This window comes from Lemur catta, chromosome 1 (assembly GCF_020740605.2).
Source record: "Lemur catta isolate mLemCat1 chromosome 1, mLemCat1.pri, whole genome shotgun sequence".
Lineage (NCBI taxonomy): Eukaryota > Metazoa > Chordata > Mammalia > Primates > Lemuridae > Lemur > Lemur catta.
The window spans coordinates 48,574,168-48,591,708 of NC_059128.1; the positions used below are offsets into that span (position 1 = coordinate 48,574,168).

Consider the following 17,541-nt stretch of genomic DNA (forward strand, 5'->3'; position numbering starts at 1 on the left):
GGTGCCATGCCTTTAAGGTTGCTCCCAAATACTCATAAAGGAAAGAGGATAATCCAGGATAATGAGATCTTGGAGCCACGGGAGAGGATGGGAATTGGTGTTCAGCTGATATTTACTGTCATTAGTAGGACTAGGAATTGTAGAGATGGGGAATTGAAAATAACCATCCTATTTGGCTTTTCATCTGTAAATTATGAGTCAAACCTATCTGCTATGAATGGAGTGGGGAGAGAGATAAGGTAAGAGAAATGAAAAAAAAAAACTTTCATGGTTGGTATGGAGAATACAAGAAAGTTATAATTTTATAGAAGTAAAAGCCTTGCTGAGCTGGATTGACAACCCAAGCACAGCTGGAAAAGTTGAGGGTTTTCAATCACCGGGCTTTTTTTTTTTTTAGACTAGTCAAGTGCAGTAGTGAGAAGGGAAGAAAGTAGTAGAACAAGGAGTTCAGTCTGTAACTGACTGAACAATCAAGTGAGATAACTCACTACCTTCAGACCAGCCAATGAGGCATATCCTGAAAGTGAATCAACTGTGAGATTCTGGAGAGGGAGGGAACAGGAGAAAAGGATAAATGGCATAACAGAAGGGAGTCCAAGGACAAGAAGTCTCAGAGTTTTGGAAAAGAGAGGCAGCAAGATATTAGAAAGAGCATAGATGGGACAATGAACAATGAGCAAAGCATAATTTCCTGGAATATTCTTATTTATTGCTTATGTTAAAATGAACCATTTTGTCCATCTCTATAGACACACCATTGTCTTATTTAATATAGAAAAAATGTACTTTATAGAGATTGAAATAGATTTTAATTTTGTCAATTACTGTTCAACCTGTGAATGAAAGTATGACAGTTAATGTTGACTTGAAATTATTTATATTCAAACAGGAATGACTGTGATAAATATGTTTTTTGTATGCAAAAAAATCATAAAAGCAAAGGTGGCATTGTCTGGGGCAACATCAGGAAAAAAAAGGTAACTATTTTTATTTATTTATCCAACACTTATCTATGAAACCGTAATATATGATAAATTGTGGTAGTTATCAGTTATATAACACTCCCTGCCCTCAACGTACTTTTAACTCAATACAAGTAAACTGTAAAATGAGGCCATGAATGAGGTAAGTACATTAAGTACTGTAGGATTATAGGTGGCAGCTCATAGACTAAAGCCTTTAACCAAGGTGAGAATAGGTAAATATTTTCATTTGGGAAGTGAGGTAGAGTAGGCAAATAGATATACAGGTCAGGGGAGGACATTTCAGGCAAGACAAAAAAGCATAGTGTTTGTTCAGTGATTGGGGAGTAATTCAGGCTAATTGAGTCATGATTTTCACAGAACAGAAAATCATCAAATCCCATGCAGCTTTATAATGCTTTCAGATGTTCTTCAGATTCGGTTACTTTTCATTTTTTTTTTAGATGCCAACATTAAAATCCAATGACAGAAAAAATTTTAACTTAAAAGATGCCTTAATAGAGTGATCTTTGAGAAGATTAGGAGAATCCTTTATTCCCTTGAATTACTTTTTAAATTTCTAATTTCTAATTTTAATTTGAATAACTGATAACCAAATATAAGTACTAGTATTCTGGAAAAGTTACATCACCTCAAATTTCCTCAAAGTAAATAGCTAATCTTAGAAAATGATAGTTTATGGAGGTAGGGGACCACCTTGTCCCCCTGATGGTGACTGCTTCAGATGAGGTTATGGCCATCTCTTCCTTACTCATTTTGAAATATATATATATACTGCAAACTGGCCAAAGTATAATTCCTCTCAGACCTCTAAATTAAATACTGTGATTACATAATTATGTCTAATCTTTATGGGCTTTACTTGATCACAGGAAATGGTAGCTACCTCACTGGGACCTTGGTTTAAAGTCAGTCTGGGGACTAAATTCAAAAGAAATCTGTAGTCTATAATTGAAGGAGGCAGATTACTTCTCAATGTTTAAGATTCCTTTTTTCCAGTCCCACATTCTTTAATGAGAATGAAATTTTGGTTTGTTGGAAAGGACCTAGAATTATCTTAACATAATAAGAAAGCCTTGGAATGGGAATCCAAAGACTTGGCTCTACTTCCTGTTTTGCCAATAAGAAGCTGGGTTGCCTTGAAAAGTGCCCTAATCGAGTGTTTCTGAAACTTTAATGTGCATAGATGTCATCTGGGGATCTTGTTAAACTCCAGTTCTGATGCGGTAGATTTGAGATTCTTCATTTCTAACAAGTTCCAGGTGATGTCTGTGCTACTGATCCATGGACCATACTGAGTAACAAGACTCTAATCCACTCAGTTTGTTTTCTCTGCAAAATGAGAAGAGACTGATATGGATATATCTACAAGGGCCCTTCCTATTAAGAACTTTTAACTACTTCTGATATTTTGTTTTTCTTTATAGGTTATAATTTCAGCAATCTACCAAACTATAATATTGTAGTTTAGCCCCATTTTTTTCATAGCATATTTTGTAGCCAATGTGTTAGGATCGTTCTAATTTCAAGGTCTGACTCCACATACCAGCTTTATGACACTGAGCAAGTTACTTGAGTTTTCTAATCTCATTTTAATTATGTATAGTATGACAGTGGTGATCACGATTATATTGGTTTATGTTACTGAATAATTTTGAGAGCCAAATAATATAATGCAGTGTTTTGCCTCATCTGGTATGAAAAAACTATAATCTATGGGCATAAGTTTGTATCTCAAGTTTCTTACAACAATACTTACCCTTAGTATGGGGGTATACACTATCATGTTTTCTATTCTATTCCTTCTGGTTTTTGAAAGATTGCCAGTCATGGCCTATTGTTTGATAAGCACTGATGTATGTGAGCATGTACTTCAAACTTGTCGTATACATTACCATTTTAGTCAAGAAATTGAAGAAAATTAAAGTTTTGCCAGTATAATGTTTTCCAACTACATATTTTTACCTACAGTCAGTTATGATTATAATAATAATGATAAACTGTTTATATTTTGAGTTAAGTTTACTAGCTCAATATAGTAATTATTTGAATGAAATAAATGGTACATTTTGGCAACTTTCAGTGGCCCATAGACTATACTTTAACCACGTAGCATTAGTTTATAATATTTTCTTATAGTAATGTTTGCCAGCAGTGCAAAACACTGAGTAAGTCATGGTTTTTGCCCTGGGTAAACTCAAAAGAGAATTAGCCATCTCACAGATAATTGTAATGTGATTACATATCATTATGGGCATATGTTCAAAGTACTCTGGCATAACGTATGCTTAATTTTGTCTAGGTTTGAGGTAAGCTTCACAGGAGGTACCACCATTTAGCTATTAATATGAACTCTTTTATAGGTTGAAACTGAATTCACAACTGCAACATCAAGAAGAAAAAGTCCATTTAACAAAGGTAATACATTTATATCTTCTTTTGTAGCTCAGTTCTATTATGTGGTAATTTAGATGACATTAAAATTAATTGCTCTCAAGTAGACAGATCTACCATTTAGTTCCTTGTAATTGTTTTCAGTTTCATTGAAATTACATTTAGAAATGTATTAATCCTTTCTATTAAACTTCTCTCTCTTTACAGATTTAGGAGAAAACTCTAGTATTGGAAAACTTTTCACTAATGCTATGGAATCTTTAGATGAAGAAGAGAAAGATTATTATTTTTCAAACTCTGATTCTGCATAGTGAAAATGAGAAAATATAACTTCTAGGATTTTTACCATAAAGCCTGGAAATTATAAAGCAGACAATGTATTTCCTTTGTAAAGTAGCTTCATATGAAAATTACTTTTTCCCAAACGTTTCATGTGTTTATATTCAAGGTAAAAAATCCTTCTATAGAATATTCTCATTGTTGTACCTAACTAAAAATGTAAGGAAAATTGTTTCACTTATGTGTAAATTTCTGTTTTATAATATTAAAATATACAAATAAGTTTTAAAAAGTCATGTCTCAAACAGATTTTTAAAAAGCTTTCAAGAAAATGTTGCTCTACTATAAGTGAGGTGAGATGGGAGAGGGGATGAAAGAAGTTGTATTGGTGGCTACTGAATTCGTGAAAACTTCTAAGTTAGCATTTACCACCACTTGATATACAAGCCAGAGTTGATCTAATGTTTAAATTACACATTCGTAGCACTATGTGACATGCCTCTCTCCTGATTGTTTTTCTTAAAATTTATGATTGACATATATCTATGAAATCTATGTAAACGTATTGCTTTTTCATTATTTTATCAGGTAGAATTAGATAAAAGTTTTGTTGCATTCTTAAGCCTTATTTACATATGCAGACATAGCTTAAATTGGGTCTCAATATTTTGACTGGATTAGACAAACATTCAGTTAATACATCCACGATTAGAAAGGAGTCAAGTTTATAAGAAAGGAGTCAAGTTTATGTTATGTCATAGTAAACATCCCTTTCCTTTCTTGACAGCTCCTTTAGAAATAAACTGCTTTTAGCTTATTATGTTTTATAATTTGATCTTCCCTCTGGCTACACATTCAATTACCGTTTATCTCCAGTTAGATTGTCCAAATAAAGTTAGACTGCTTTTATATTGTTTCTTGTTTTTGTTATTTTTAATTACTAGGTCATAGAAAGAAAAAGAAATAAGCATTTTGTTACTGGTTCTGTTTTAGTTTCCTCAAGAAATACCTGAACTTTTAGTAAAAAATAACATTTTCTTCTTTCTTAAGAATTTGGTCAGCCAGGTGTGGTGTCATGTGCCTGCAGTCCCAGCTAATCAAGAGGCTGAGCAGGAAGATAGCTTGAGCCCAGGAGTTCAAGTCTGTAGTGCCCTATAATTGCACCTGTGAATAGCCACTGCACTACAGCCTGGGCAACATAGTGAAACCCTGTTTCTTTAAAACAAAACAAAAAAATAAAGAATTTAGTCGGTAATAACCAGCTGGGCATGGTGGCTCATGCCTGTAATCCTAGCACTCTGTGAGGCCAAGGTGGGAGGATAGCTTGAGCTCAGGAGTTCGAGACCAGCCTGAGCAAGAGCAAGACCCCATCTCTACTAAAAGTAGAAAAAATTAGCTGGGTGTGGTGGTAGGCACCTATAGTCCCAGCTACTCAGGAGGCTGAGACAGGAGGATCACTTGAGCCCAGGAGTTTGAGGTTGCTATGAGCTAGGCTGACGCCATGGCACTCCAGCCCCAGTGATGGAGCGAGAGACTCTGTCTCCAAAAAAAAAAAAAACGAATAGGTGGGCAGAGCAAGATGGCCAAATAGAACCATCCAACAATCATCCCTCCAGGGGCCAAGCAATTTCCTGTGCCACTCCACCCCAACTCCAGGCAGTGCAGCTCAGGGGTAGTCTTCTTCTACTTAGGGAAAGGAAACGGAAGAATATAAAGAACTTTGTCTTGCAACTTGGGTACCAGCTCAGCCACAGTTAAGATTAAGTGCCAAGGAGACTCCTGAAGTGTTCCTGATTCCCGGTCTTATTTTGAAGACAGGCTATTTGAAGACAATCAGATAGCCTGTCTGACTGCTGACATAGAAGAGAAAAAAAGGAAGAAGCACGTCTACAAAATCTAGAAAATAGCCTCAAAAGGGCAGTTCTAAGAGTTAACTGGGCTTAAAAGAGGAGGGAGAGAGAGAGAGATTGAGGTAGAAAGTCTATTTGAAGAAATAATAACAAAGAACTTTCCAAAACTCGGGAAAGATATCAGTATTCAGGTACAAGGTCATAGAACACCAAGCAGATTTACACAAACAAAACTACCTCAAAGCATTTAATAATCAAGCTCCCAAAGGTCACAGCTAATGAAAATGTCCTAAGGAAGACGAGACAAAAATAACAAAGGAGCTTCAATATGTCTGGCAGCAGACTTCTCAGTGGAAACCATACAAGCTAGGAGAGAATAGCATGACATATACAAAGTGCTGGAGGAAAAAAACCTTAATCCTAGAATATTATATCCTGCAAAAATATGCTTCAAACATGAAGGAGAAATAAAGACTTTCCCACACAAACAAAAGCTGAGGAATTTGATCAACACAAGACCTCTCCTACAAGAAATGCTACAACAACAGGCATGTGCCACCATGCCCAGCCAAAACTAAAAGGAGTTCTTCAATATGAAAGAAAAGGACGTTAAGGAACAATAAAAAATCATCTGAAAGTATAAAACTCACTGGTAACAGTAACTATAAAAATACAGAATGTTCTCTTGCTATAATTGTAGTGTATAAACCACTTATATCTTGAGTAGGATGCCTAATAGACAACCCTATCAAAAACAAGGATGGAAGTGAGGGGAGCGGAGGGGAGGGAAAGGAAGGAAAGGGGAGGGGAAACGAAAGAAGAGGAAGGAAGGAAAAGGGAAGGGAAGGAAGGAAGGAAGAAAGGATCACAAAACAACCAAAAATGAAATAATAACTTGGCAGTAATAAGTCCTTAACCTATCTATAAATAACAACATTGAATGTGAATGGATTAAACTCCAATTAAAAACCAGAGTGGCTGAATGGATAAAAAACAAGAGCCAACTATGTGTTTTCTGCAAAAGACACACTTCACCTACAAAGACACATAGACTGAAAATAAAGGAATGGAAAAACATATTCCATGCAAATGGAAACCAAAAAGAGGAGGAGCAGCTATATTTTTATCACATAAAACAAATTTCAAGACAAAAACTGTAAAAAGAGACAAGGTCATTATATGATGATAAAGGGGAAAATTCAGAAGGAGGATAAAACAATTCTAAATATTTGTGCACCCAACACTGTAGCACCCAGACATACAAAGCAAATGTTGTCAGACCTAAAGAGAGAGCTAGATGCCAATACAGTAATAATAGTTGGAGACCTTTTCAGCATTGGACAGATCATCCAGACAGAAAATGAACAAATAAACATTGGACTTAATCTACACTATAGACTAAATGGACCTAATACATATTTAAAGAAGGTTTCATCCAATACCTGGATAAAACATGTTCTATCTCAGCTCATGGATTATTCTCAAGGACAAACCATATGTTAAGTCACAAAACAAGTCTTTAAAAATTGAAATCATATCAAGTATTTTTTCTAACTACAATGGAATAAAACTAGAAATCAATAACAAGAGGAACATTGGAAACTATACAAACACATGGAAATAAAGCAATAAGCTCCTGAACGACTAGTAGATCAATGAAGAGATTAGGAAGGAAATTTAAAAATTTCCCAAAACAAATGAATATAGAACATAAAAAACCTATGGGATACAGCAAAAGTAGTGCTAAGAAGAGAGTTTATAACAATAAGTGCCTACACCAAAAAACTAGAAAAGCTGCAAATAAACAACCTAATTATGCATCGCAAAAAACTAGAAAAACAAGAACAAACCAAAGCCAAAATTAGAAGAAAAGAAATACTAAAGATCCAGAGCAGAAATAAATGAAACCAAAAAATACAAAAGATTAACAAAACAAAAAGTTGGTTTTTGAAAAGATAAACAAAATTGACACACCTTTAGCCAGACTAAGACAAGGAGAGAAGACCCAAATAAAATCAGAGATGAAAAAGGAGACATTACAACTGATACTGCATAAGTAGAAAGGATCATTAGAGACTACTATGAGCAATTATATGCCAATAAATTGGAGGAAATGATTAAATTCCTAGACACACATACAACCTACCAAGATTGAAAGGGGAAGAAATCCAAAACCGGAATAAACCAATATCAAGTAATGATATAGAAGCAGTAATAAAATCTGCCATTAAGGAAAAACCTTGGACCCAATGGTTTCACTACTGAATGCTACCAAACATTCAAAGAAGAACTAACACCAATCTTAAACTATTCTAAAACAATTGAGGAGGAGGGAATACTCCTGAACTCATTCTATAAGGTCTGTATCACCCTGATACCAAAACCAGACAAAGACACAACAAAAAAAGAAAATTATAGGCAAATGTCTCTGATGAACATAGATGCAAAATTCCTCAACAAAATACTAGTAAATGGAATTCAGCAACACATTAAAAAGATTATTTATCAAGATCAAGTGTGATTCATCCCAGGGATGCAAGGATGGTTCAATATACACAAATCTTTTGACAAAAACCATATGATCATTTCAATTGATGCTGAAAAAGCATTAGATAAAATTCAACATCCCTTCATCATAAAAATTCTCAAAAAATTGGCATAGAAGAAATATACCTCGACATGATAAAAGCCATATATGACAGACCCACAGCTAATATACTGAATGGGGAAAATCTGAAAACATTTCCTCTAAGATCTGGAAGAAAGACAAGAATGCCCACTTTCACCACTGTTACTCAATATAGTACTAGAAGTTCTAGCTAGAACAATCAAACAAAAGGAAAAAGATATCCAAATTGGAAAGAAAGAAGTCAAATTATCCTTGTTTGCAGAAGATATGATTTTTATATCTAGGGAAACCTAAAGACTCTATCCAAAAACTATTAGAATTCATAAACTCAATATAGTTGCAGGATACAAAATCAACATACAACAATTGGTGGCATTTCTATCTGCCAACAAGCAAACAACTTGAAAAAGAAACCAAGAAAGTAATCTCATTTACAATAGCTACAAATAAAATAAAATACTTAGAAATAAACTTAACCAAAAAAAGTGAAAGATCTCTACCATGAAAACTATAAAACATCAATGAAAAAAATTGAAGACGACACCAAAAAAGGAAAGATAGTCCATGCTTATGGTTTTGAAGAATCAAATTGTAAAGATGTCCATACTACCCAAAGCAATCTACAGACTCAATGCAATCCCTATCAGAATACCAATAACATTCTTCATAGAAATGGTAGTCACATAAAAACAGACACATAGACCAGTGGAACAAAATAGAGAATCCAGAAATAAACATACACATCCATAGTGCACTTATTTTTGACAAAGGTGTCAAGAACATGCAATGGGGGAAGGATAGTCTCTTCAGTGAATGGTGATGGGAGTGCTGGATATCCATATGCAGAAGAATGAAACTAGGTCCTTATCTCTTGCCATATATAAAAATTAAATCAAAATGGATTACAGACTTAAATCTAAGACCGGAAACTATGAAATTACTAAAAGAAAACATTGGGGAGATGCTCCAGGACATTATTCTGGGCAATGATTTCTTGAGTAATACCCCAAAAGCACAGGCACCCAAAGCAAAATTAGATAAATAGGATCACATCAAGCTAAAGCACTTCTGCATAGCAAAGGAAATAATCAAAGTGAAGAGACAACCCATAGAATGGGAGAAAATATTTGCAATCTACCCATCTGACAAGGAATTAATAACTAGAAAATATAAGGAGCTCTAGAATATATAAAGGAGCTACTCAATAGGAAAAAAATGAAATAATCTGATTAAAAAAATGGGCAGTCTGAATAGACATTTCTCAAAGAAGACATACAAATGGCCGACAGGTATATGAAAAAATGCTTACTATCATTAGTCATCAGGGAAATGCAAATCAGAACTACAATGAGATATTATCTCACCCCAATTAAAATGACTTTCATCAAAAAAACAGGCAATAAGGAATGTTGGTAAGGATGTAGTGAAAGGGAAACCCTCTTACACTTTTGGGAATGTAAATTAGTGCAACCTCTGTGGAGGTTCCTCAAAAAACTAAAAGTAGAACTACCATATGACCCAGCTATACTACTTTATAAAAGAAAGCAAATCAGTATATTGGAAGATAGCTGAATCCCATGTTTACTTCAGCACTATTCACAAGAGGCAAGATTTGGAATCAATCTAAGTGTCCATCAATGGATGAATGGATAAAGAAAATGTAGTACATATACACAACGGGATATTATTCAGCAATAAAAAGGAATGAAATCCTTTCAGTTGCAACAACATGGATGGAACTGTAGAACATTAAGTGAAAAGTCAAGCACTGAAAGATAAATTTCACATGTTCTTACTCATATGTGGGAGCTAAATATTAAAATAATTGATATCATAGAGAGTAGAATGTTGGTTACCGAAGGCTGGGAAGGGTAGTAGGTGGGAGATTACATGGGTGGGGATGGTTAATGGGTCCAGAAATACAGTTAGATAGAATGAGTAATATTAGATAGCACAACAAAGTAACTATAATCAACAGTAAGTTATAGTATACTTTAAAAATAACTAAAACTGGAATTAGAATGTTCCTAACACAAAGAAATAACAAATGCTTGAGGTGATGGATACCCATTACCCAGATTTGATTGTTACACATTGTATGCCTGTATCAAACATCGCATGTACCCTATATATATATTTATATATAAATATATATAGCTATTATGTACCCATAATTAAAAATAAAATTAAAAACAAAAACAAATAGAATAGTGTAATTGGACTAAGATCATTCATATTTAAACTACCATAATTATTTCTACCACAAAGAACTTTGGTAGATGTAGGATGGAACAAAAGAAAGCATTATTTTAGAGTGGCCCTAAAAAGTGCTGTTGTAGAGCTTAAGTTGACAATATACTGCTTAAAGTTAATGGGTAGTGTTTTAGGAGTTAAGAAGGTGGTTAATTCCCTTAACAAAAAACAAAAAGGTAATTTGGAAATGGCATAGAGTTGACTCAAACCATAATTCTGACCCCTCCTGCCCATATTCCCGGTGTCTATTCTATTCTAAGGTATCTCACTGCCAGGTACTTGGTTAGTCCCATTTCTTACTATCAGGTCATAAGATAAGCTAATAATAAAGTTTAAGGTAAGTAACCTCCAGAGGAGACTTAAAAGTAGAAAAGACTTTAAGGACTCAAGGACTAGAATAAAGATGGATTGACAATCAATAGGGTTAATATTAATAGTTAAGGGCGACCAATGAAAGTAAGGGAGTAGGCTATTGCAAGCTTAAATGTGGATAGAGAGAGGTCACCACACAGCAAACATAAATGAAATCCTCTAAGTTATGTCCTTCACACCACATTAATTTATGTTATATTTTTGTCTGATGGGCGGACACACAAAGGGAGTCTGAGCATGTGAGAGGTGCTACAAGTAGATCGGCCAGCCCACGTCAATGTGAGTTTGAAGGACTGCATGCTTCTGGCATGCAGCTGGGGCAGAGTACCACCAGATGGCCCCATCCACACACCACTGACAGACCATGTAGCAGGAACATGAAGCATCAAGCAGCAGCACAGTGGAACCAGGAAGAGAGGCCCCTTTCCTCCTGACAAAGCTTAGCATTGTACTCACTGCTAAAGGAGAAATGCTCAGAGTCCAGTTATTTTTGCAGAATGGATACTGAAGGGTGAATTTGGATCTGAGTGGTAATAAACTGGTAACTACACACCAGCCAATAAATTATAGTGCTTCTCTCTCTGGTTTTGAGAGAATTATTGAACAGCAAATATATGAGGTCAGCTGCTTTCAGAAGAGTTTAAAGTTTATACTACCTTAAAGGAGCTGTGTTCACAATTAGAGTAACTTAACTTTTTTTTGTCCCCTTTTATCAATACAGTAAAGATAACTATTAATATATCTAGTTCCTGGGTTGTGGTTCTAGATTTGCCAGTCTAACCTTGAATAAATCACTTGTTTCTGGGACTTTTATCATCTAATAAGAAAAGAAAGAGAAAATCAATTTGAATTAGATAAGTTCTGAAGTCCCGCCAGGTCTAAGGTGAGGAAAGCACTCTGCTGTGAGGTTAATTCAACTACCCACAATGTAACAGAAAAAATAAATAAATAAATAAGGCACCCAGAGAATAAAGGATGCTAAGTGGGGGGGGGGGTGCCCATAATTAAATTTTGCTTTAGTATTAGACTGACTAGAAGACAGAGCCTCATACATGTACACATGAAGCCATCTTAATAGCATCACAGACAATATAATAGGTTGATAAAATGGGTCTACATTCAATAATTTATGCTAAAAAGAAATTTTCCAAGTCCAGGCCAATATACTTCTTCTTTGAATATACTTTGACAACAACAACAACAAAAGGTAGTGTAACTTGGAGTTCATATTAATAGGATTTGACTGTACTAGACTGAAACACTTTTGGTACGATAAACACACTCAGTTAAATTTTCTACTTTCCTAATTACAGGTCACTTACCTCACAGCACTCCCACCACCTACACCTTACCCAGTATGGATTAAGTACATCTAAAATATTCTAGGCTGGGCGCGGTGGCTCACGCCTGTAATCCTAGCACTCTGGGAGGCCGAGGCGGGTGGATCGTTCAAGGTCAGGAGTTCGAGACCAGCCTGAGCAAGAGCGAGACCCCGTCTCTACTAAAAATAGAAAGAAATTCTCTGGCCAACTAAAAATATATATATATATAAAAAAAAAATTAGCTGGGCATGGTGGCGCATGCCTGTAGTCCCAGCTACTCGGGAGGCTGAGGCAGTAGGATCCCTTAAGCCCAGGAGTTTGAGGTTGCTGTGAGCTAGGCTGACACCACGGCACTCACTCTAGCCTGGGCAACAAAGCGAGACTCTGTCTAAAATAAATAAATAATAAAATATTCTAGATGTTATAGTTCATCTATAGGAAAACTGTTTATGACGACATTGACAGCAGTCAGAGACACATCAACCTTACTATGCTAATAACAACACTACATACTTTAATCTTGGGAAAAATTCCAAAATACTTCTCTAACTCAGCTTTTACTTTCTTAAACTATTCTCAGGAATACCTTTAATAAGCCTTGTTTTATTCAATAAAAAAATGGTGTCATAATCTAGTCAAAATAATTATAGAACATCAGGTTTTCTTTTTAAATAATTTCTATAATCTATATAAATAAAAATGGACACAATGTAAACTAATATCTTTAAGTGATAAGGAAATATTCTCTTATTTACAAATTTTAAACTGATAATCACAAACCACAGCAATGATTATTGAAGTGCATTTAGTATTGTGAAAGTTCTTTCACGACCGCATCTTGAGTAGTCTAATCATGCATCAGACTTCAGTCTACTTTGGTTAATATCATTTGGTAACATTTGTATGTCAAATACATAGTGAATATATCTATAGATCTCCTCAGCCTTTTGATGAGTTACTTGTGCATACATGGAGATTTCTTCAGGTGAGCTGAAAAATAAATTAGATAAAATCATTACACTAGAACTTCTGACTTTTATAAAATTTAATATCTTAATACCAAACACAATAGCCTTAATACCAAACACAAATCATCTCTTCCTAAGCATTATACATCTAGTTGATATTTTAGCATTAGTTTAAACAAAACAAAAATGTACTTGTTTCCTTTATTTAAAATCATCTGTAATGACAATGATTTTAACATATGCAATGAATCAAATGTTTATGTCCCCCCAAAATTCCTATGTTGAAACTCTAATCCTAATGTATTTTGAGATGGGGTCTTTGGGAGGTAATTAGGTCATAAGGATGGACCCCTCAGCGCTCTTACAATAAGAGGCCAGGAAGCTAGCTAGCTCTGTTTCTGCCATGTGAGGATACAATGGGAAGTCAGCAGTCTGCAAAAAAAGTAGAAGACCATTGCCAGAACCTAATCATGCTGGCACCCTGATCTCAGACTTACAGCGTCCAAAACTGTGAGAAATAAATTTCTGTTGTATATAAAGCACCTAGTTTATGGTATTTTGTTATAGAAGCCTGAGCTAATACAACATCTTATGTGGGCCTTTAATTAAAATGAACCTGTGTTCTAAAATCTCCATCTTCAGGCAATATAATGATCAAGACTAGTAAAATTCTCAGCTTGAACATTCTTCTAGTTCCAGAACCGAACAGCCCAGAAATGTTAGAATGAAAGGTCAAATGTAAATGCTTTTATTGTCTATCTCCTCATATGGCTCTAAGCTCCTTGAAGGCAATGCTCCTATACCTTTTTTCTTTTTCTTTTTTTTCCTTATTAATGTCCCTCAGCTTCATACAGTAACTGATACATACTGGCAAGGCAAAAACTATCTTTACTGAATACAATAATCTAACAAGCACATACCTCTTAATTTTTTTTAAATATTAAAATTCTATTAAATGCTTTTAAGAATCTTTAAAAGGTAATCATTTAAAACTATTATTAAAACAGACATACCTGTTAGCCATCTTTTTCACAGATGAAAACTGGTGACACATATTTAATGCGGTTACATAACTTATATTTGGAATACTTAAATAAAACAGAAGTGCCTCACATTTACTACTATTCACCACTGTTGGAACATGAATACCAACATTCTTTCTTTGTTCCACTAAAGACAATTCCTTTAGCAAATCTGCAGTTTCTTCTTGGCAGGAACTGAAAAGAATTCGGATTCCAGCACCAATTAAGGTAGTCAGCAGGCTGTCATAACTCTTTGTTCTCCTAAATATCCTTGATGTGTCTCCTAAATATTTCATATTTAGGAAAATGCAAACATTAGCCACTAGCATTAAGTAGAATCATTAATATACCTTATGTTATTAAAATCCCAAGATCTATGCCATTGAGCAAACTAGTGTCATATTCTGCTAATGAGAAACCCTAGAGCTATAGTTTTAAAGTGATTCTCAAATATCTGAGAGATATAATAGAACTAAGAATGCGTTGAACTGGAATCAACATAGGAAAGGTGAATAGGAAAGGGAAAGCTTATATTCTTAGATAATTCATTCCTGAAGGCCAAGACAATATTACTCATCTTTATAATTTTTCATTCTAGCACTGATGAAGGGCTCATTAAGTATTGGTTTAACTGATATAAAATTACATATTTATTCCAATGAGTAACTCAACAGATACCCTTCATACCCATTTTAATGTCATCTTGCCAATTAATTTACACCCCTACTTTTCCTGTTCATTTTCTCTTCCATATTCTACTTACATCCTTTTATTGACACTCCCCATTATGCCTCCCCACAAGATACTTCTCCATAACTTTTGGCATGTTACTTTCCTCTCTATTCCAAATCTGTTTCCTTTATCCCTTGCTTTTCAAATTAAAAAGAAAAAAAATTGGGTTACTGAAATTTAAAGTGAGCTATATAAGGCCACGTGATTCACCAATGATAGCATAAAGATGAAAAAGTTGCCCAATTTCCAAAACAGTGTTTTACCCAAACTATACTATTCTATTTTATGTATAATTCTTCAATTCTTCCATAATGGCTTTCACCTACATGATTTCACTTAATCCTCATAATATCACAAGATGGGTAGGACAAGTATATTATCAATGCCTCAGAGGGAGTGATTTGTCCATGCAATGTCACAAAGCTACTGAGAAAGCAGAAATCAGTGCATCTTCTGATTCCACATCTCATGATCTTTTCACTGTTCTTGAGGGCTCCCCACACAATTGAATAATTACCACAGAAATTCCCTAACTGAAGCTTCAATCCTGCATTTCCAAATGCATCCTATGCACCCACTTCAGTGACCCATTGAGAACTCCACATGTTCAGAACTGAGCTCCCTTGGCCCCTCAAATCTGCTGCTTCTCTTATATTCATAATTGAATACCTAACACCTAATTGCCCAGTAACCAAGAGGTTGGTTAACTCAGAGTGATTCTCAACTCCTCCCACCAACTCCTGCTAATCCTGGCTCTTAAACATCTCCTGAATCCTACTTCTCTTTTCCATTGCTGTTTTAGTCAAGGCCCTCATCCTTTCTGGGTTCCTGAAAGTCTTATGTTTGGTTCACTTGTTTTCAATTTCTTACGCTTCAATTCTCAGAAGCTGCATTTAAATGTAATGACTAATGAAAAAAATCATGACATTATGAAAATATGAAATGACATTCATTAATCAGGTACTTATATTTTAAGAGTTTCCCACATTCTGCCAGTAGAATAACTAGTCAAGTTCCTGTACAGTCTTATAAACAAAGATATTTTAAAATACAAACCTGATTTTTCTCTGTCCTTTTCCACAATCACACATATTCTTTCAAACATGCTCCGCAGGTGCTGGATCTGTTCGATGAGCTTGTTCTTACTGACACTATTTAACATCTCAGATTGAGACCTCCTTTCCACCACCATGCGGTTACTCACAATGTAATCACAGCCATTAAGAGGACAAACCTCTACTTGTAATCCATGAATCGCTCTTAGGGAAGAAATTACTTCTAAACCAGAAGTGATTTCATGACTATCTACAAGAATACAGGTTCTTTTTCCTTTCTGTGGTAGTCTAAGAGAAGTATATGTCCCAGACAAATACGGTCTTGAATTGGAACAGTATGTTCCTGAAGTGCTAGAATCCTCCAGAACACCAACCTGAAAAAGTAGAAAACACTGATCACAATCAGATTAAATATATATTAGCACCATAAACTTCTCACACTGAAGTTGATCCTCCTTACTGATAATGTTCTTTACTCTTTCTTCAATATAACCAATGTGACAATAAGTAAAGGAACAAACAAGCCACCACTCTTAAAACTCAAAAAATGTTGTAAAGCTATAATTAAAAACAAAAGCTAAGAATAGAAGGATGTGAAGAAATAGGAGAAAGCCTAAAAATGAAGAGGAAAGGGAATAAATGCAAAAAGGAAAATCATAATTTTTAGCTCAGAGAAAAAAACAAATGAATGGAAGGTTAAATAACAACCTTAAAAGCAGATTAGACTTCATCTCAAAGAATAAGGAAATTAACAAGATAATTGGAAAATAATTGGGAGATTGGATAACCAGAATGTATCTCTAGAAGAAAGCAACTAAACCTGCTAAATAACATGTTTTTTAAAAATATTTAAAAATACATACCTGGGCTGACAAAAAAGTAAGGAATGTACCAAGATAAAAAACAGAGTAAAAGTGAGACTCCTGGAAGTTAATTAAGCCAGAAGAAAAACAGGCTTCCTTTGCAAAGTATCTGCTAGATCCTTTTGAACATGAGCTCCTCTTTTGACAGAGGCACCAGCATGGGGGGAAAAAATCCTCTTAGAATTGGTATCTACAAACTAGCCCTCCAACCCTCATGTGGGTTTGTAGCAAGAATACACAATACCTGTGTGGTCCACAAAAACCTCAAACAATTTAAAGTGCTCTCAGAAAAGAAATGCCATATGAATGAATGTATAAAACAGTAAGATGTTTTCAACATTGCTATAAGAAAAATATAAATTTGAAACTATATGGAAATACCATTTCTCACTAGATTGACAACATTCTCTGTTGATGAGACTCTGGAGGAATCAGTTCTACAGTCTGACAGTAATAAAAAATGGTACACCACCTATGGAGAAGTTAGCACTTTATGGCAACATTACATGTGCATTTACCTTTTACAGCAAAAATACTTCAAGGAATTCATCCCAAAGCTACACTGGCGAAACAAGAGAAAACATGCACATGGCTATTTGTCTTATAAATCAGACTGTTTATAAGAATGAAAGATTAGAAACAACCAAAATATGCATCAATATGGGAACTGTTGAATAAATTATTACCTAATCATACAATGAAGGAGTACACAGTTATACAAAGTAATGAGGAATATATATCTATATGTTACTATAGAGTAAACCCTTAGGATATATTTTTTCAGTGAAACAGCAAGGTGGAAAAAAGTATGTGTTGTAT

General features: G+C 34.7%; 2 protein-coding genes across 4 annotated transcripts in view; one reads left to right on the forward strand and one right to left on the reverse strand.

Moving 5' to 3' along the window:
• MIS18BP1 (MIS18 binding protein 1) overlaps window positions 1–17,541 on the forward strand; it is a 70,965-nt gene that overhangs the window by 41,360 nt on the left and 12,064 nt on the right. For 2 of the 3 annotated variants that reach the window (XM_045567871.1, XM_045567884.1), the window contains 3 exons: window positions 890–977; window positions 3,347–3,401; window positions 3,585–4,555. In XM_045567871.1, coding sequence (XP_045423827.1) covers window positions 890–977; window positions 3,347–3,401; window positions 3,585–3,688 — 247 coding nt within the window. In that variant the 3' untranslated portion in view covers window positions 3,689–4,555. Of the gene's footprint in view, window positions 1–889; window positions 978–3,346; window positions 3,402–3,584; window positions 4,556–17,541 lie in introns of those variants that run through there. The other variant, XR_006739121.1, reaches the window with a different exon arrangement.
• Window positions 12,794–17,541, reverse strand: part of FANCM (FA complementation group M) — a 59,126-nt gene continuing 54,378 nt past the window's right edge. The window contains exons 21-23 of the mRNA XM_045567893.1: window positions 15,861–16,233; window positions 14,064–14,355; window positions 12,794–13,072 (exon numbers count right to left, since the gene is read on the reverse strand). Coding sequence (XP_045423849.1) covers window positions 12,934–13,072; window positions 14,064–14,355; window positions 15,861–16,233 — 804 coding nt within the window. The 3' untranslated portion in view covers window positions 12,794–12,933. The remainder of the gene's footprint in view (window positions 13,073–14,063; window positions 14,356–15,860; window positions 16,234–17,541) is intronic.